The 21,604-nt window shown below is 44.8% G+C and overlaps 1 protein-coding gene across 5 annotated transcripts in view; it reads left to right on the forward strand.

The window, feature by feature from the left end:
* LOC147693572 (beta-arrestin-1) overlaps positions 1-21,051 on the forward strand; it is a 903,972-nt gene extending 882,921 nt beyond the window's left edge. For all 5 annotated transcript variants that reach the window (XM_086933800.1, XM_086933802.1, XM_086933801.1 and 2 more), the window contains 3 exons: positions 951-1,021; positions 6,107-6,158; positions 18,695-21,051. In XM_086933800.1, coding sequence (XP_086789926.1) covers positions 951-1,021; positions 6,107-6,158; positions 18,695-18,806 — 235 coding nt within the window. In that variant the 3' untranslated portion in view covers positions 18,807-21,051. The remainder of the gene's footprint in view (positions 1-950; positions 1,022-6,106; positions 6,159-18,694) is intronic.
* Positions 21,052-21,604: the final 553 nt, after the last annotated feature.

A 21,604-nucleotide genomic window follows, 5' to 3' on the forward strand; every position in this document is an offset into this window, starting at 1 on the left:
TTAAGGCCTGGTAATACCTGGCCTTAGAATGGTGATGTTAAGGCCTGGTAATACCTGGCCTTAGAATGGTGATATTAAGGCCTGGTAATACCTGGCCTTAGAATGGTGATAATACCTGGAATGGTGATATTGATGCCTGGTAATACCTGGCAAATCGCCATTATTAAAAGAAATATATTTTAATTAATTTTGATCAATAATATAGTACAGGTCATAATAGCTTACCATTTAAAACAAGAGTCAGTTCACAACATAGCAAAACACTCGTAACAAAGGTGTTATGGGATACAGTTTCTTATAAGTCAGTTCCTATTCTTGTCCCCTCCTGCTAGTTCAATAGATGGTGAACAAATCGCCATTATTTATGTGAAGAAAAGTGTACCTTCTTGCACATAAACAATCGCCCCTGCAGAGCAGGCACCCTTGCACCTAGGCACCCTTGCAACATGGTGCAAGGGTGCCTATGATTGTGCTGGGCAGCTTTTTTTTTGTTCCCAAGCTAGGGGAAAACACAGTGGGGTACCGTATTTTTGAAAATTCGGCACAACCCTGCATTTTAAAAATGCCGGAGTGTGGCTTTGTCAAATTTTTCATAACACCGCGCTCCAGCACTTTCTTGCAAATATCGCCCTAGGTCTTCAATGAGACTGCCCTCTAATGTGTAACAAGATGGTCAAGCCATTTTAAAGAACCACGAGTTCTGGTGCACTATTCCTTGTGTTAGAACGTGATATTGACCACTCACAAATATCTGACCAATCAGCATGGCTATTATTGTTATGCGTAAGCATGTTCGATATCCAAATATCTAGTCACTGCATGATTCTCGAAAAAGGGCCTAAAGGGTTTTATTATGCACCTAAAATCATCCATAGATGGTAAGTAGATGCTTTAGAGGTGAGATAATGCCCTGGCTCTTTTACTATAAAACCAATCTTTTTACATTTTAGTGACGTTGCAGTGGAGCTCCCGTTTACATTGATGCACCCAAAGCCAAAAGAAGAGCCTTTGAACAGGGATGGTAAGTTGTGACTTCATTAACTGAAATGAGCCATGTAGGACCACAGTTTGATCCACCATTGTATGAGAGGATGCCTCTTAAATAGTGTGCCATTACAGAGCTCTAAAATGATGATGTAAATGCAGGGCACAGTTATAAAAAAGATGATGATGTAAGTGCAGGACTTAGTGGTGAAAAGGATTAAGTAAAGATAGGAATTGGTCATAACAATGATGCAAACACAATGCTCAGTGGTAAACATGATAAGTAAAAAGTAGCACCCAAGTCATGAAAATTATGATGTATATGCACAACTGTCATCAGAATTATGAATAAATGCAAGACTCAATTGTGGAAATGATGATGTAAATGCAGAATTAAGTAGAAAAAATTATGATCAAACAGACACAAGTTGTAAGCAAATAAGAAAGTTCCAAACAATGCCATGGATTCAACAAATGTAAAGCAGCATGAGCTGCACTGAAACACTGTTTTATAGTAAAACATTCACTAGTATAAATTATTAGATTTCTTGTAAAGAAGGTGAACATCTGCGGGTGCAAAAACACATGCTCTTTTTTCATGTAACCAGGACCTGAAGAGGGTCAGAGGACATTTACACCAATGCAAATCCACAAATTGGGCGTAATTTGGACTTTATTTAGTGTTAGTGGTGCAACGTGGGGGTTATTAGTAAGTAGGTGGGGGTAGCCCTTGGGAAGATGTTCAATATTCACAGCATTATAATGCCTTTGATATTCACAACCTTTGCTATCCGCTTTTTACACTCAACTTATGCACCTACAATTAATGGCAACTAGGCTGGAGTAAGTGTGCAAAATCTCTGTGACAATCAGACCAGTCACTCACTGAAATGTATGTGTGTGTCCACAAACACACAGAGCACTCTCACCCTGCAACACCCACTCCCCACCCATGTCTTGCTCTCACACATTCATATAACACATGCATAAAGTGGTTTTTCACTCGTAAAAAAATTAACCCTGGGCGTAGTTTGCGTAGTGGCACTGTGCGTAGCTACACGAAGTTGCACATGCTCTTCGTGAGCTACGCGCAGCACTACGCAAACTGCGTAGTACGCTGTTCGGGATGATTGCACAGTGCCGGATGCTTGTCCGCACTGCCCAATCATTAAAAACGGCATGTCACACAGTGTGAGCTGTTGTTGTCTGCAGCTCGAGTAGATTTGTACTCTAGCGGCACTTTTCTCAACGCGGACTGGTAGTTTCTCATCGCGAGCGGTCGCGAGCATACGCAACCACTCGCAATAAGAAACCTGACTCCCCACTTAGAGAATCTCGCCGGGAGGTTTACTGTCCACGCTCGCAATCGGCAACTTGATGTTGCTGATCGCGAACGGGTAAAAAGTCTCACCGAGATGTCATTTTGCTCGCTCGCGGTCGCCAACTTGACGTTGAGGACTGCGAGCGAGCAAAACATGACAACTACGCTACGCGATTTTGCACTGTGCTACGTGCAATTCGTGTAACGTGAAGTAGCACAAACTACACAAACTTCACGAGCGTAGCGTAGTTGTCCGCCCAGGCCTAAAAAAAAATTATATTTATAAAAGTAAATCAAGAGATTAATGTGCAGATTACTCTTGTGAACAAGGCCCTGTGGCATAAATCACTGATCCCGCTGCATCATAGTATTATCTTATGGAGATGTACAGACACATACTTCATTTATAGCCACAGTGTGGGAAGATTTTCCTCAGTCACACATTTAAGGTTAGGTGTAGCAACATGAGTCATCCTAGGCTTGGCCACTGGGAATTGTGTATAGACCCACACAGGTGCCTCGTGTCAAGGAATTTTCACACCCAACCTCTCCAAAAAAATGCAGGAGTAAGTGTGTAGCTTGCTTGCAAATACATCTAAAACAGCTGCAAGAATGAGTAAAACAACACCTGGGTCTGAATGACAGTGTAGAAGTGTTGTGCCTCTTTGCGTCATGGGTGCATTCTTAACTAGGTGCACCAAACATCAGCAGGAACAGATTACCGCATTTCTGAAAATGCACGGTTCTAAATGAAGGTGTGAACCTGTCTCTTCACTGAACAGTTCATTAGTGAAAGAAAGGATTAGTGAAAGGTGCGAGCACCCCCCCCAGGCAGATGCTGTATGTGACGGAGGTGTTTAGGGTCCTTGGTACACACTTGACCCCGGCCCAAGGGGTGCCCTCGGGCGTTCATTGGCTGTGCTTAACCTCATATGTGGATCACAATCCATGTGCCTTCCGACAGCTTTCATTCCTCTGAGCTGGCATCTGAAATATTAAGTGAGCACAAAAGCAAAGGGTTCCCTCATTTGCATGGACCACACCCCATCAAAATTAGAGAATGCCCCTTTGTTACTGATGCAGAGCACATTTTGCACTAGTGCACTCTGTAGTACAGAAGGGACAGTACAAGAATTTGCCATCCTTCTATAAAAGTTACTTGCCTGAGGCGGGGAAAAGTGGGCACGAATGCCTTTTCCACTCCTGTGGCACTTTGGTATGGTTGCACATTTTCGGAAATCCTAAATGTTTTCTTGGCTGTTCCAGTGAACCTGCACCTATCACAAGTTTCCAGGTTTACATCTGGAAGAAACTTGTACATTCCACTTTCACATGCACATATAGTGAAATAAATCTTTTCACAAGTGGAAAAAATCAGAGCAAGTGCAAATGTAGCTACTAATTTTTTTCTGTTTTTCTTATATTTCTTGGAGAGGAATATATTTGCCTCCATGGAAAACCCCCTTTGCCCTCATCCTCACCAGTTTTGAGTCAGGCCTGTTTCCCTTTGTACCCCTGACAGGAACTAATCTAATAAAAACAACAAGGTAATGGATGGAATGCTTCCACTAATCTCATCCACAGGCATTCGCTCAGACCGTATCACAATCCATTGTTTTTCACCCACCATACCACCTCAGTTTGGACCCAACCATATGCAAATCAGTCTTAATCCTCCTCCAATGGGAACATTCCTGCCTGAACTGCCAGGTCAGGACCTCCCTGAACAGGAACACAACCAATATAGAACCGGTTTCGCCCTAGTTAGGAGTCTTCAGCCAGGTATAGCTTGGTTACAGTGGCACAGTGAGCCCTAACTAGGGAGAACCCAGTCCTAGGTTGCTTGTGGTCCTGTTCAGGGAGGACCTGGCCCGGAAGTTCATTGTTCCCATGAGGTGCAGGGTCAAGGCTGATTTGCATATGGCTGGGTCCAAACTGATGTGGCATGGTGGGCAAAAAACTGTGGACTGGGATACAGTCCTAGCGAATGCCGGTGGCTGAGATTACATCAAGCATTCCACCTATCACCTTGTTGTTTTTAAAGGAATAAATCTGTGACAATTTCAGCTTGGGAAGATATCACAGAGGGGTTTGTGAGGTAAATTTGTGCGTTTGCTCAAGCACCCAAGCATTTCTGCCCGAGAAGACCCTGCTCACTAGAGTAAATTCAAGCATACACTTTGTTGCCAGTGGTGGTAATGGAAGTGATTTCTTCAAATGGAAAAATATTTGCTCTGTGTTGAATGAAAGGAAAATTATTTGCACCTTAACTTTGATTTACTCAGGTGGATTTTAACAGGCCAATTTTCAGCCGCGCATTCCTTCAGATTTCATTGCATAACACTTGAGATTTTAGAAAATTTCAAAAATAGTCACTATACTAAAAATTTTTGGGCATTAGCTGTTAACACATAAAATTACTGTCCTTTCTTCAAGCTAGGGCGAGAGTGAAGATGTGCTACAATTTGCCACAATTTAGCAACTTAGAAAATGAGTAGAGTTTACATAATATTATAAAATGTGAGTCGTAGTCAAGGTGAACACATAGCAAAGGGAATGAACTCTCTTTGTGAGTTATTTTTATATTGGTTTAAGTAAATGTAAATGTAGTGCTTTTATATAGCGCACAAATCACCCCTGAAGGGATCTCAAGGTGCTGTGCACATACCACCGTGGAACCCTTCCTGACCTTTCCCTGTGAAGTGTCCACTCCTGGGCACCCCTTAGGTGAAGCCAAGCAACCTAGCGTTGTTGGGGCCGTTGTGGAGATTAAGCAAGCTATTGCCCAGAGTTGGACCCATGATTAGAAGAGGCACCGAGGCGAGAATGATCAGGTCCAGGGGAATTGAGCCCGAGACCGGCCGAGGTGGGAATTGAACCCTGGTCCGGGCCAGACCTCTGCATCAGGGTCTGCCGCTCTAACCATTGAGCCACACTTCTTCATAAGAAGGGTTGTCCCCGCATGTCACATGTGTGATACAGAAACTCCTGAGAAGTGGTGATCAAAAGCCATTGCAGGCATCTGACTCATGCTATCACCACAGAGCCCAGAAGAGGGAGCCAAATTGCAACAAATAGTGTCTAAAACGTCTGTCTCACTAGGCGCAATAGGGATCTGAAGGGATAATGGGATTTTGCATAGAGTCCCAGAAATGTCAGCACTGATTTTGGTTGTTCTTTACAACGTCTGGATGAGTTTAGCTGTCTCCGTGTCCGTGAGTGTTAAAAAGTAAGTTTAACCAAAGATATTTCAGAGCAAAGCTGTAGCAGCATTTAATGATCACGCAGACATTTAGGGCCACATTAAAAAAAGGTGTGACATACTCTTGTAGCACTCTTGACCGTACTCCTGAAACCGAGGAGTAAGCAAATGAATTGGGCCCCTGAACCCCAACTTTGCACCCTAATGTAGTTTTGCTGTATGTTTGTTTGCTCTGCCACCATGCATGGCCGAAGTGCAATCTTCTCCATGATAGCAGCTTTTACATGGAATGGGCTCAGGTTACATTCAAACATTTGCTCTCGCCGATTTATTCATAATATTAAGCTAAGATAAAAGTTCTTTACAGTAAAGATAAACATGTATTACTGATGTGACATTGGATTATGCCACTAAATGGTAACAACTGGATGGAGAAATGCTGATGACTGTACACAACTGCTTTGTTAAAGTTTGGAAATGAATCAATAAAGTTAATTAAAAAAAAGTTCTGTTAAAAAAAACGATTACAATTGTTAACAAAAAAACAAGGACATATGTTTTGATTTGTTTCCAAGTGTGTAATGATACCTTGTGCTTAGTTCCAGAGAACGAAGCTCCGGTAGACACAAACCTCATTGAATTTGACACAAAGTAAGTAGTTCTCTTCGAATGACCTTGTCCTGTTCATTGCTCGTTGTGAATAACCCAAGTCAGTCGTGCTTGCAAACCGCTGCCTGTTAACTCTTTGTGCATGCTACTTGTAAGCCTTCTCTAGTCTTTCTTTATTTTTCTGCATGATCTCTCCGTTTTGCATGTTTTGTGTTTCATTTTCCCTGGCCTTTTGTATAAATAAACATGAAGATATGCTCTACTTTTCTGTGCACGGTATATGTTAAACTGACGTTTATTAATGTTAGTCTAAGCAAGAGTGCCCTCGTGTGGATATTTCATGCAGTCTTTCCTACGAACAGCAGCATTATTTATGCATGGTTATAAAACATGCAGCTAGGCACAAATACAGGTTTTTGGATAGAAATATTAATATGTTAATTATCAACACAATAGGTGTGGGGAGGTGAGAAGCCTCCAGTATGATTCATGATACACTCTCCTCACCAAGAATTTATACCAGTATAATACATCTGCATAATGCTTTATGCTCCGGTCTTTTTTCTACATGTATATATATATTTTTTATGGATTTAACCAAAACCATGATGGAAGAGGTTACTTTTGTGCAGTAAGGAAAATTCACAGTGGAAAGGTGAATAACTGTTAGGAGAGGAGTTGTTTGCCTTTTAAAAGTCAGCATGCAGACTGTGAGGCCATTAACAGTTTTTTTTCTTTATGTCAATTCTGCTGCACTGAGGTATTGACATGGAATATTTTTTCTTTCTGGGCTGATTACCTGCTTTTCGTGAGGAGCCAGACTTGTGCTGTGTGCTTCCCTGCTACTCGGCAACTTCTGCTACTGTTCGCGACACCCGCTTCGCGGGTGCCGCTCAACGCCTCTTTTGCCCCGTCCTCCCTGGTGTGAGCGGCTCCACAGTCCGTGGAGAGCAAGGCGCTCCCAGGTTGAGGCTTGATTCACCTGATTGCGCGTGGAGCCTACCGGGGGACTGCGAGGTCCAGCAGCCTCAGCTGCACACAGCTGCTGCCTCTTCCCCCGGCGGCCACGCCCCCAGCCTCCGCACTTAACAACGCCTGGGCTCCTGGTTCACTGGCGCTTTCTGGGCTGATTACCTGCTTTTCGTGAGGAGCCAGACTCGTGCTGTGTGCTTCCCTGCTACTCGGCAACTTCTGCTACTGTTCGCGACACCCGCTTCGCGGGTGCCGCTCAACGCCTCTTTTGCCCCGTCCTCCCTGGTGTGAGCGGCTCCACAGTCCGTGGAGAGCAAGGCGCTCCCAGGTTGAGGCTTGATTCACCTGATTGCGCGTGGAGCCTACCGGGGGACTGCGAGGTCCAGCAGCCTCAGCTGCACACAGCTGCTGCCTCTTCCCCCGGCGGCCACGCCCCCAGCCTCCGCACTATATTGCTGGCCTCTGATCTACCGCGACGCGGGACGCGCGCGGGGCGACTACCGGGGCGAAGACCGGGTAAAGAGCGGGCCGTTTAAGGCCGTTCAAGGACGGCAGAGGACGGCCCTGGCCCAGAACTCTTGTGTCTTCACCCTGGTTAACCACAACGTCTAAGATGTCGACCATACGCAACAGAACTCGAAGTTGCGCGAAAAAAGCTACGGCGGTAGCTCAGGTGACCGGACCTATTGATCTTTTTATTTCACGCGTGCACGAGACTATTGACCAAAGCATTGTTTTATTGGAAAAAAGAGTCTCTATGGACCTTGCGAATGCCAGGCGTTCATCCTTGGGCCCTTTGGCAAAGGTTAAATCCCCTGCCATGCAGACTTTGAATAATTGCTCCTTACCCATAACCATGCCTACTAACAGCGTTCCGACTGTACCGAATACTGTTGATCTATCGGTTGCCCCATCAGACTCGGATCCTTCTTTTGAAGACCTGGAGGTTACACCAGATTTAGAAATCTGTCAGTCACCCGATAAAGAGGAACCGAGTCTGAGTGGGTCTAACGTTGTGGAAACAGCCCCCGTACCCATTATTCCTCGGAGAAGGGCTCCTAATCCCCCCAAGGTCACGTCGAAGGGCAAAAGTAAAGTAAAAGCACCAGTTAGGAATCATAATTTGATTTCCCCTACACCACAAATGACATCTGGTATTCCGTGCTGGGTGCAAAACATGGTCATAGATTTAAAACTAGACCTTGAAGCCACTTTAGCAGCACAAATTAAGCCTTTAATTTCTAAAGTGGATAGGCTTACTTCCTTAATACACTCCAAATGGCCACAAAAAAAGCAGGGACAAGGATTTGTTCAGTTACAAGGGACCACAGAATCAGCCCCTGAATGTTTATCGAGCATCCAGTCCCTTAAAGACGTACCAAATAAGGTTCAAGGTATTGCAGCCCCTGGGAACCCAGTTATATCCCTTGCGTCACAAACAGGGAACAACTCCGTTCAACCAATTACTGTACTGACTTCAAAGGAGAATGTTCCTGTTCAGGCGAATCAACATCCTGTTGTTCCTAATATTGCCACATCCACTATTCAAGCTAAAGAAGTAGCAGGGAAACCCAATCCAACCTCTGCACCTCTTCTTATAGACAAACCTGAAGGGCCTAAGCCAAAGCAGGCACGTTTTAGGTCCATTAATTTACCACCAGAGGTTTCTCCTTTTGTTGTCGTGTTGACAGCAGTTCCCCCATTGAAGGAGGGAGTAAAAGAAACGTTTACCGAGCTTAGAAATAAATGTGCTCAATGGCTCCATCTACATAAACCCCTACCTAATAACATGAACGGTGAAATTCTTACCGTGCGTAGAGGGGATTGGGTGGGCAGAAGCAAGAAATCAATAGTAGGGGACGTAATAACAGTTAATTTTAGGGATGTAGGAGCAGCAAGCTATGTATGTAATGCACCCAATAGTGGTCCTGCGACCCAAATAAACCCACTTCCTTTGTCTTATTTTTTATCAAAGCCCGCACGACCTAACCCTCCCTGTTCCACTTTTCAAAGTAACAGTGGACCGGGGTATTTTCCACAGCAAACTGTTAAACCTTGGCCGCAACCACCTTATCCGCCTCCTTTTTTCCCACATTATGTTAATTTACAGCAGCAGCTATCCAATGCCTTACCTCTTCCTATGCATCAAGTTAAAGCCCATTGGCAACACCCCTTTCATTTTCCGCCACCTTTACCTCAGTCTGCTTATCAATGGCAGCAATCTTTTCAGACACCTCAATTAGACAAACATCCGTGGCAACAAACGTGGCAGGACCCGCCCCACTCCCGAGACCCCATGTCCTCACAATTCGCCCACCCAAATAGATATGCCGTGCTAGATGAGGTAGACTGACTTAGCCCTCCAGAAGCACTGGATCTAAACATTCCTAAGCCCTTTCCTGATATGGCGTGTTTCTCTTCTCCTGTCTCGCCCTTAGTTGTACCTCACGAATCTACTATATCGTCACTACCAATACCTCCCCAGTATATAAGTAATCTGGGTAGCTCTGACATATGTATAACTACTGTTAGCCCCAGCCTAAGCCCAGTTACCATCTTTCGGGAAGAGGGTCCTGCCTTATTACCACCAGCATATCAGCTGGAGTTATCTGTTGTTGGTAATCTTGGTAAACCAGCAGGAATTTCTCTTATTTCCTGGAACATCGCTGGTCTTACCAGCAAATTAGGTACACCCTTTTGGACCAGCTTTTTGGGTGAGGGATTTGACCTAATTCTACTCCAGGAAACTTGGTGTCCAGACCCTATTAACATCGAAGGGTATGCAGCCTTCTGTCTTAGAGCAACTAAATCTAGCTCGGGTAGGGCCAAGGGGGGCCTTTTATTGCTAGTGTCAACTAAGCTATGTGACTGTACGGTCAAATATAGTACGACCGTGGGGACACATAGTCAAGTTATTAGGGTGGAGTGTAGGAAAAATATTGATTTAGTTATTGTTAATTTCTATAATAATATTTTTGATGCCACTAGGGGGGATATTTTAATGCCTCTAGAAAGGGAAATCATTAAGGCTCTTGATTTCTCGAAAAGAAAGGCCGAGGTGGTATGGGCTGGTGATTTTAACTTGCAGCCCTGCCATCTGTCTAATGGGAACATCTGTGGCTTCGACGCAGCATTAAATAGCCATCGGGGAGACCAGGGGGGGAGGGAGGTTTCTCCCCATTTCCAGCACTGCAGTTATGGTTCCACTTTAAACAATATGCTAGTTACGCTAGATATGACCCTGTTAAACTGCAATGTTAACAATCGGGCAATTATATGCCCTACATTTACAGGCAGAGATGCAGGATCATTTATAGATCATATTTTGCTGTCTAGCAGTGGAGACTATACGGATCTGTATGTGAACGAAGAAAGTCTCAGTGACCATAACAGCCTACGTGTTACCCTCTTGGGGCATGGTACCTCATCGGTTCCAGGTGGTAAATGTACAACCGATATAGTGCCTACTAGACCAAAGGGCCTAAGGGTCAAATGGACTGGTTTGAATTCTAAAGTCAAGCAGAAGGAGGTCGTTACTCATTGCAAGAATCAAATTAATTATTGTTTGGATGATGACAGTGATTCTGGCTGCTTAATAGATTATTTTGTATCCATGAATAGCATTATTGATGGTATTTTTACTAAAACCCCGTCAGCCATTGGTGGTCCAAAGCAGGGGTGGTTTGATAAGTCATGTATAGTCGCCCTCCGCGACCTAAAGAATGCGTTAGGTACTAAACCACGTGTTAAGACGGATATACAATACCTCAGGGCTAGTTATAAAACAGCTATTAATAAAAGGAAAAGGGTATTACAGTCTGAGGCGTGGGATAAGCTGAGGGAGGCTGCCGAGACCAAAAATAGTAAACTCTATTGGGAGACAATTAACAGCCCGTTTCTCAATAAAGATAATGTTCCAGAACTGACCTCATACGTGGCATGTAGCGACTGGGTTAACCATTTTTCCAAAATATTTAATCCAGAAAGGTCAACCTCTGAGTTATCACCACCAGATATAAACCCATGGTTGCCCCTTTCGATGGCTATAACACTAGAAGAATGCCAGGAAGCAATCTCTTTAAGTAAAGGAGGCAAGGCCCCCGGCCCCGATGGGGTACCGCTGGATTTATATAAAGACGAAACAGCGTTGTGGGCTCCCATTTTGACGAGGGTTTTTAACTGTGCGGCCGAAAGTGAATTTCCTTCTACTTGGGGTCAATCGATCATCATACCTTTACACAAGAAAGGTGACAAGTCAGAGGCCTCTAATTATCGTCCAATTTCATTACTGGACGCCTCTGTAAAGGTGATGAGTAGGATTTTACTGAAGAGGCTAGAAGATTGGGCAACTGATTTTAACATCTTAACTAGAGTCCAATATGGCTTTCGCAAAGGCCTGGGTACACTGGACCAATGCGTAAATCTGGACCTTTTAATCAGTAAATATACTGTGGCTAAAAGTGGCAACCTCTTTTTATGTTTTGCTGATCTGAGCAGCGCCTTCGATTTGGTCAACCATAGCATCCTCTGGGAGGTTCTGCTTGATGCTGGGGCACCAAGGGAAATAGTGTATTTTTTAGCTAGACTGTACGAAAAACTTTCATGTAAAGTCCGCTATGGCACCCTTGGTGAATGTACCCCGTTCTTTAGAGTGTCCCGGGGCATACGTCAGGGATGTGTTTTAGCCCCGCTTTTATTTTCCCTTTTTATTAATGGTGTTGACCGATCCCTGACTGACATTCCAGCAGATGCCCCTTTGATTGGTGGTAAACCTGTTCCGCTGTTACTTTATGCGGACGACGCTGTTCTTTTATCTCGAACACAATTGGGCCTACAGCGCCTAATAGATAATTTTATGCAGTTCATCCAAGTTAGGCGGCTTCGTGTGAATAAAACTAAGACATATGTAATGTCATGTGGTCAGGCAGCCAAGCAGGTAAAGCATACTTTCTTCCTAGACAAGGAAAAGCTAACCTCTGTTAAGTCTTTTTGTTATCTGGGAATAACATATAATAATAGTGGGTCTTGGAATGCGGAATTTGATGCTGTAAAAATAAAAATGTTACGGTCCACTAGTAGCATATTTCGCTTATTTCGCATATTTCGCTACCGACCCCCTGGACCACGCACGCAATTCAGCGAGGACATCGCCGACTTCATCAGCCCGCATGCCCTCCCCTCCGCTGACTACATCCTCCTGGGGGACCTGAACTTCCACCTGGAGAACAACAACGACCACAACACCAGCACCCTGCTCGACAACCTCGCCAACCTGGGACTCAAGCAACTGGTATCCACCCCCACCCACCTCGCCGGACACACACTCGACGCCGTCTTCTCATCCAGCACAGACATCGTCTTCAGCCACGCCACAGAGCTTCAATGGACGGACCACAGATGCGTCCACTTCACCTTCAAGAGAACGACGACCCACCAACACCAGCAACAGGCCGCCCGCAGAAGCTGGAACAAGATCACAGCAGACCAGCTCGCCACCTCCCTGAGCCAGCACCCTCCTGCCAGCTCAGCGGACCCCAGCCAGGCGGCCGACAACCTCACGAAGTGGATCAGCAACTGCGCGGACGAACTCGCCCCGCTGAGGACCCCGCCCAGCAGACCCGGTAGCAAGAAGGCCCCATGGTTCACCGACGAACTCAAGAGCTCCAAGAAGAACTGCCGAGCCCTCGAGAAAGTCTGGAAAAGGGACCCGACACCGGACAACAGGACCTCCTACAAACTGGCCACCCGGAAACACCACCAGCTGATCCGCGCCGCCAAGAGAACAGCATTCAAGGACCGGTTGGACAACAACGCACACAACAGCAAGGAACTCTTCAACATCGTGAAAGAGCTCTCCAACCCCAGCGCAGGAAACAACGACATCACCCCATCGCAAGACCTCTGCAACTCCCTCGCCTCATACTTCCACAACAAGATCACGGACATACACAGCAGTTTCAACTACCAACCAACGCACACCACGACCGACCAGCCACCCCCCCCCCACCACCACCCTCCACGCCTGGACCCCGATCAGCACAGAAGACACCATCCGCACGATGAACTCCATCCACTCCGGATCACCAACCGACCCCTGCCCTCACCACGTCTTCAACAATGCCGACGCTGTCATCGCACCCCACCTGCGAGACATCATCAACACATCCTTCGACACCGCCATCTTCCCCGAAAGCTGGAAACACGCCGAACTCAGCGCTCTACTCAAGAAACCAACAGCAGACCCCACCGACCTCAAGAACTACCGCCCCATCTCGCTTCTCCCGTTTCCAGCCAAAGTCATCGAGAAGACCGTCAACAAGCAGATGGCCGCCTTCCTCGAGACGATTGGATCCCTCGACCCCTCACAGTCCGGCTTCCGAGCCAAACACAGCACCGAGACCGCCCTCATCGCCGCCACCGATGACATCCGAGCCCTGATGGACAATGGAGAAACAGCGGCCCTCATCCTCCTAGACCTCTCCGCGGCATTCGACACGGTCTGCCACCGCACCCTAATACGGCGCCTCAGCAACATCGGAATCCAGGACAAGGCGCTGGAATGGATCATCTCCTTCCTCGACGGAAGAACACAGCGAGTCCGCCTACCACCGTACAAGTCAGAGGCCTCCGAAGTCATCTGCGGCGTCCCCCAAGGATCATCACTGAGCCCCACCCTCTTCAACGTCTACATGAGCCCCCTCGCGGCCATCGTACGCAAACACCACCTCAGCATCATCTCCTACGCCGACGACACCCAGCTGATCCTCTCCCTGACCAACAACCCCGCCGCCGCCAGAGCCAACCTGCACGAAGGGATGAAAGAGGTAGCCGAGTGGATGACGACCAGCCGCCTGAAACTGAACTCGGACAAGACGGAGGTCCTCATCCTGGGCTCTTCACCCTCCGCCTGGGACGACTCCTGGTGGCCTCCCGCCCTGGGCAACGCACCCGAACCGACAGACCATGCACGAAACCTGGGCTTCATCCTGGACTCCTCCCTCTCCATGACCAGGCAAGTCAACAGCGTCTCCTCGGCGTGCTTCAACATCCTACGCATGCTACGGAAGATCTTCTGGTGGATCCCCACAGAGACCAGGAAGACCGTCACCCAGGCCCTCGTCACCAGCCGACTGGACTACGGCAACGCCCTCTACGCCGGGACCACCGCCAAGCTCCAGAAGAGACTCCAGCGGATCCAAAACGCCTCAGCCAGACTCATCCTCAACATCCCACGATCCAGCCACATCTCCGGACATCTGAGAGACCTTCACTGGCTCCCCATCAACAAGAGAATCACCTTCCGCCTCCTCACCCACGCACACAAAGCCCTACACGACCAAGGCCCGAGCTACCTCAACAGCCGAGTCAACTTCTACGCTCCCAAACGCCACCTCCGATCAGCCAACCACGCCCTCGCCGCCGTCCCCCGCATCCGAAGAGCGACTACAGGAGGAAGGTCCTTCTCCTACCTGGCCGCCAAGACCTGGAACTCCCTCCCGTCCGACCTGCGCCTGACCCAAGACCACCTCTCCTTCAGGAAGAAGCTGAAGACCTGGCTGTTCGAGCAGTAGCGGCACCCCCCCTCCCCAGCGCCTTGAGACCCAACGGGTATGTAGCGCGCTTTATAAGTGTCACTGATTGATTGATTGATTGATTGATTTGCCTCTAAACTCGGCTCATGAAGTATCTATGATATGATGAACATATACAACGTATGTTGTGTTTCCTCGGCTCTGTATGGGGCAGGGGTGTGGGGCCACTGTGAGGGTATTTCTCTGCAGAAGGAGGAAAACAAGTTTTTAAGAAGGTTGTTATGTGTTCCCCCTTCTGCCTCCATCCAGTTGATCCATGAAGAAGTTGGGATCGAGTATATTTCTGATTTAGCAGCAGTTCGGCCACTCTTATTGTGGCGCTCTATTTGGGCTAAATCAGAGACTCGATTCACTCAGGATATTATCCTTGATTGTATAGGTTTGGATCACTCCTCACGTGTATTATGGTTAAGATACATTCATCGATGGTATCTACTTCTTTTTAACATTGATGTGTTCCGTGAGCCTGAAAAGGTGGTCTCCATTCCTAAAAAAGAAATTAAGATAACGTTCCTTAATTTTCGTAAGGCTGAGCGAGACAAAGCCGTTGGCAATCTTGTTACTATGAAATTTTATAAAGATTTAAATTTAGCTCCTGGACTACAATCCTATCTTGTATTTGTGACTCGCCCTTCTCACCAGTATGTTTTAACACGGGTCAGATTGGGCATTGTACACCACTTGGTTGCCTTTCCAAACACAAAAACTAGTTCAAACATACCCTGTCCATGCGATAGCACCTCTAGGCAGAGTAGTTGCCATTTCTTACTTTTTTGTAAATTTTATCAGTCTTTTAGGTTAAAATACCTTAAACCAATTTTTATCAAATATAATATTTGTACCACACAAACAGCATTGATATTTTTATCTTCATTAGAGAACGAGGAGACTTGTTTCTTTTTGGCTACTTTCATTTTAAAATGTACAGCTGCCAGGAAAAGTATTGTATTATAATGTTGTTTACTTACCTGTCTGTACTTATGTCATACAGCTGCCAGGATTTGTTTATGATGATATTACTGTTAACACTCCTGTCTGTATATATATGCTTCACTTTCAAATTCTATATCAATTTCTGTATTAAGGTATCATTAAACATGTAGAGGTCCACAGTATTGAATGATTACTTAATAATTTTAATGTACAGTTCCCATGAAAAGCCTAGAGAGTAACTCCTACTGATCCTCAGCTAGCCCATGTAAGAATGTTTCGCATTTATAATAATATGTTGACCTATAAGAGGTATGATCACTTTCTACCTGCTGCACTTTACCCTTCTTGTCTTTTTAGGTATGATTATATGGCGATTTTAATATTTCAATTATGTATTTTTGCTTGTATGATTTGTATGTACAAATCGAATAAAAGCTTTTGAACTGAACTGACATGGAATATGACCTGTGAACCTCTGTATTGTGGACATGTGCGTTTATTAGTGCAGTTGCTCTTAATTTGTTTCATTACTTTATTTTGTTCAACTTTCATGAACATCATTTTAATGAATCAATGTACAAAGGAAACACTGGCATAATGAAGCTGAAACCCGAATTTCCTGTTTACAACAGCGGTCTAGAATATATTTTTCAGATTTCATGGTCCCTAGTGAAATATCCGTATTTACACTACCGTATTTTGCTAAATAAAAGCCCCCCTACTTCCCTTAACTTGTCTGTATATACTGGCACGTAATCTGACTTCATTCCATTCCACGGGGCAAATTTACGAGCCGGGTGCACCACATTTGCACTGCTGTTGCATCATTTTTGTGACGCAGCGGCGGCATAAACCATGTGCCACGTTGCACCCTATTTACAACGTGATACATCTAGGGAGATGTGTCACATTGTAAAGCCCTGCGCCACATGAAACCTGCGTCAGGTTTCATGTGGGTGTTCCGGCGCAGGGTGGGCGTTCCGACGCATGAACGCGTCGGAAAAGTGCCTGAGTGAAATCTACAAGATTTCACTCAGTCACTTTTCCAACGCCTCTGTGTCAAAACCTTGCACTTGCTTGAAGCAGACGTAAGGCATGATGCACCATGTTGAGGATAGGCCAGGTTGGAACAGTGCTGGAGTTGCGGCGCCCCTGCGACACAACTCCAGCACTGCACCAACCTTACGCCGGCAGATGCGACACGCATCTGTTTATCCTTGCGCCATGATGCGCCCCATTGTAAATGCAGCGCATCTGTGGTGGCGCAAGGGTAAACTTGCGTCAGGCATCTTTCCTGGCGCATCCCTGCTGATTTGCAGGGATGCGCCAGGAAATGTAAATCTGCCCCCACGGGTTTTAGCATGTCTGCACCATTCCAAAAGGGAAAGAAAAGGTCCAAATTTTGATCCAAAAGAGACATTCTGACCCCATCTGCTAAGTCAAGCAGCCAGAGCATATCACATTGTACAACTCGATGCCTTCCAGGATGTTAGTGCAGACCTCTCAGATCAGTGGGCATTTGTTGCACCAGAGCAGGGAAGATACAAACACACGTCGATTGCAGTTAAACTGTTTGCATCAAAGTAGAAGTTTCCTTCTAAGAGGAATCTGTAAAATGGTGTACTTAGCCATTGATATATAGGACGTGTGGGTTTGGCAGATTGATTAAAGCTACTGCAGAGTTCCATAACGTACCTGCACCAGTGCTTAATTTGTAAGAATGTAAGTGCCATGGCCCTCGTCAGGAGGCCACCGCAGCTTGCACCACCCATTGCCTCTGCCAGTGCTGCCTTCGACAGTACCAATGCAACTGCGGACATCACACTCCTACAAGCATGACAATTCAGACTATTCCAGGCCCCAAGAGCTATGAAAATGGGCTAGGCGGCAGGTATTAGTTATTTCTAATGTGCATTGAATTAATAAACAACGGTTGTTGAGCTGTTCTTTAAATTAGGCAAACAGTGCCACCATGTGGCAGACTGTCATAAGTACTGGTGTGGATAATTAAGTGCTGGTGCCGAGCACTGGATGCCACCGGCTCAAATATGCACTGACCGACATGATGCATAAGTGAAGACACACCACATTGCTCTGCTTTCATGAAGTATCCAAATGTCTTTTGATTTAAGAGACTAATAAGGGCAGACTCTTCGGCTCAACGGTCTGATTTTTTACAAGGGTAGCAAGGACTGTGTTCTTGAATTCAGAGGGATGTGGTATGAGTTGACCAAACCACTGTGCTACGTTAACAACCCAAAGGTGCAATACAGGTTTGGTGGATCAAGTAAATTTAATGAGGTGTATACAGTTGCTATTCAAAACTGCTGGCTAACGTGGGCTGAAATTAACCACCAAGTCGCAGAATATGTTTGCAGTGTTGGCTGATTCAGCAGATTTTTTGGCTGCTGGTTATCCCTAGGAGGCTTTGTTTGCATTCCACAGAAATCTTCAACTGTCTGCCTTGTGCAGTGCAAAGGTCCAGATTATTGTGGGTGTGCACATATAGAGGATTGTGCACATGGACAAATTATACCAAGAGCAACCCTAAATATGTTTGCTGAAAACACCACGATTAGGCATGAGATCAGGATCACAACCTACCAATACCTCACCACCATGAAGGTACTGTCAAGAAGGCTGTACTTTCATTACCATCCCTTATGTGCAACATTTCACTTTAAATCTTGCCTAGTTTCATGGTTCTTTTAGGGCACTTAAGTTTCTCCTCTGATGTAAATTCCGTTTCAACAGTATAAGTCCTATAACAAAATGGAGGAAGTAAGGAACATTCTAACAGACAAGGGTTGGAAATAAAAATACATGGACAGATGTTTCTATATTGAATTCCAGTGAACTTAAATAATTTTTACTGAGGGTCAACACATGTTATATCTCAAAGTGATCAAGCCATTTCAATAAAACTGTGCAAACAAATTTCAATAAAACTGCAAACAAATTGTCAATTTATTGGGCCTCATAGTTTGCAAAAAACACACATGCAAATGGAGTGTATTCTGCAAAATTAGCTTTTTTGGTGCCAAAATTGAATGACAATTCCATTTCTTTGTGTGTTTTTAGTGATGACGACATTGTATTTGAAGATTTCGCTCGTCAACGACTGAAAGGGATGAAAGACGATAAGGAAGAAGACGAAGAGGGCCCAAACTCACCACAGACGAATGACCGATAAACAGGGTCCTATTTTAACGTTTTTGTGTAATACATGTGCACTAGGTTTCTTGTTTGCATTTTAACAGGGGCCTGTGAAGAACCTAGATTAGGGCAGCAAATATAACCTTACTGCTGTGCTCTAAATGTCACTCTGCATCTCGCTACATACAGTGCGTTAGATATCAGCTCCATTGGCAGTGTGTAAAGAAAAGAGGAAGACATTGTACAGCAATGAGTTACCAAACCTTGTACTACAGATGAAATAATACTACTTTTGTATGACTTAAATCATTGATGCATTTTGTATTACCAGTATTAACAGTTCAACATAAAATAACCACTGCGCTACCACTTCTAGAAATTCAGGAAGAGTGAAAAGTATGTTTTTTTTCAAGATATCTGTTTAGCTCTCATCCTTAAAATGGCCGCCAAGCAGAAGACTTTAGTTCTTGATTGACGATGAAACTAATTTCTCCCACCTTTCTTCTGATATCATCTGGTATATCCTTAAATTCGTCTCTTTGTTCCTTATACTCTGAGTTTTACTGTCTAGCAATCTCTCCGCCTGCACCCCATATCTTTCTTACTCTGCTTTTGTATGTGTATAGAGTACAAGCAAAGGCATTACATTGTCTCTTCACCTCATCGTACCTGGGTTCATTTTGAACCTCAAGCCACATCCATATACATTTTTTTATATATTTATCGTCACTTGACTAAGAGGTGGAATGTGACACTCTAGTGTTGGAGTGCTGACATCAGAAGCTAGCTGCTATTAATCACTAAGGGGTTGATTATGATGTCATTCGGAAAGACTCTGAAGGGCATTCGAATCACCCAAATACGTTTCTGAACCAACCTTTCGAACCGACTCGAACACTTTTCCCAACGATTAATTATTATTAATTATGATTAATATGGCTGGAAAGCGTTCGGACTGTCTGACTCGGTTCCGAAAGGCATTGGGAATAACTGAGTCGGTTGGAGCCAAATAGTAGTGGTCTGCAGACCGCATTCCTAGCCGAGTGATTTGAATGTTAGATTTGAACAGAATTTCTGAATCGGTTGTTCCGACAAGGATCAACTGTCAGAATCTGACTTTGGGGCCCGTAGCAGGCCCACCTCTACCCGGGGCCCTCAGAATTAGGCCCATGGGTCCCACCTTTTGATTCATGCATACGGTGGCAAGCACCATGGGGTGCTCACCACAGGGTGCAAGCTTTTCCCCAACTACCCCTTTTTTCAATGGGAGCCTGTGTTCTTGTTCAGAAAGCGGGCTCCTATTGAAGTCAATGCGAGTCCCACTAAACGATGTCCGGAAGTATCGTAACCGTTCGGTCGGACTCGCAGTACCCGATTCCGTCGGAAGAGTTTTCGGACAACATCGTATTCAGCCCCAAATATGGAACATTTTATTAAAATGTAATATAATGTCTGTAGTAGTATCAGATTTAGGTATACAGCACCGAAGTTATGGGCTGATGCACTTAGGCATTTTTGAGTATGTGGCATAGATTACTGGAGTACTATTCCCTATTTTAGAGTATATGGTGAAAGAAAAAAAAGTACAGGAAAATGCAAAAGGAAAACCACCTTTCTAGGTGAGCATTGATCAAGATATATCCAACCCCAGTGGCAATTGCCCAGAATATAATGACTGTACATCAACATTCAGTTTCAGAGGCCAGCACAGGAATGAATATTGCTTATACATATCTGTGCATTTAATTGGTGTACGGCATCATGGGCTTGATTCTTACACTTCACTTTGTAGTATGTTTTGCAGTGCTACAAGGTGTCCTACATAATGTAGGTTTGTAGGAATCTCCCCTAAGACTGCAGAATCTCTGCACTTGTAAACAGAGTTTAGTTGTAAATGTAGAAGGGACACAAGGGAATGGTTGGGAAAAGGGACGGACTTACTGCTTAGTAAGATGGGATTAGGGAGGAATAAGAGGGGTTTAGGAAGAGTTAGGGAGGGGGGTTTAGGAAAGCATGTCACCCACCCATACAAGAGTTAGCCCATTGCTTTAGTCCAAGGATAGAGACATATCACTTGAAGTTTTGCAGGATATTTGCACTCAGAGTTAAAAAACAATTGTGAATACGTTCCCAGATGTACACGATATAGTCAAAACAAAAATGTTATCACTAGATCAAGGACTCATATTTGCAAATAAATGTAGTGTACGCTAAAATATCCTTTTGATTTATTATAGTATGTTATTTTGGTTGGTCAAATAAAATGAATGTTTTCACATGTATACCAATGTCATCAGAAATGAGAGTTAATACTTGTGTCCGCTTCCAGTTCACTTCTCCAGATCTGTAGAATCTGTTTTTTTTTCACTCAACGAGTTTCCCTGTTCTCCCTGCTGAATTTCAGAAAGGGCTTGCATCTATTGCTTTTCAGTTAGCTTTGATCCCTTGCCTGGATCTTAAGTGATTAAGCTTCAGAACATTTCTATGAACACTGTAAGTCTCAAGGAAAACAAAAAACATTCTCCTGTCCCATCACAATGCAAGTATCCAAATACCTTTACAACCTCAACATTTTGTATGGAATGCACAAGTGTTTTATATGGATTACATCTAAATGCCAAGATGTGATTTATATATGCAACTAAATGTGCATAGCAATGTATGGAATGGACATCATAACATTTAACAGTATCATAAATTAGATAAGTATTTCATAATCAAGGCACATTCCAAGTTATATAGGATGCATTAATGTGGTTTTACAGCATTTTTGCCTGATATAAACAAATAAGCTCTAGAGGAAATATCTAACAATTAAGAGGAATCACTAATGAT

Source organism: Lissotriton vulgaris, chromosome 8 (assembly GCF_964263255.1).
Source record: "Lissotriton vulgaris chromosome 8, aLisVul1.2, whole genome shotgun sequence".
NCBI lineage: Eukaryota > Metazoa > Chordata > Amphibia > Caudata > Salamandridae > Lissotriton > Lissotriton vulgaris.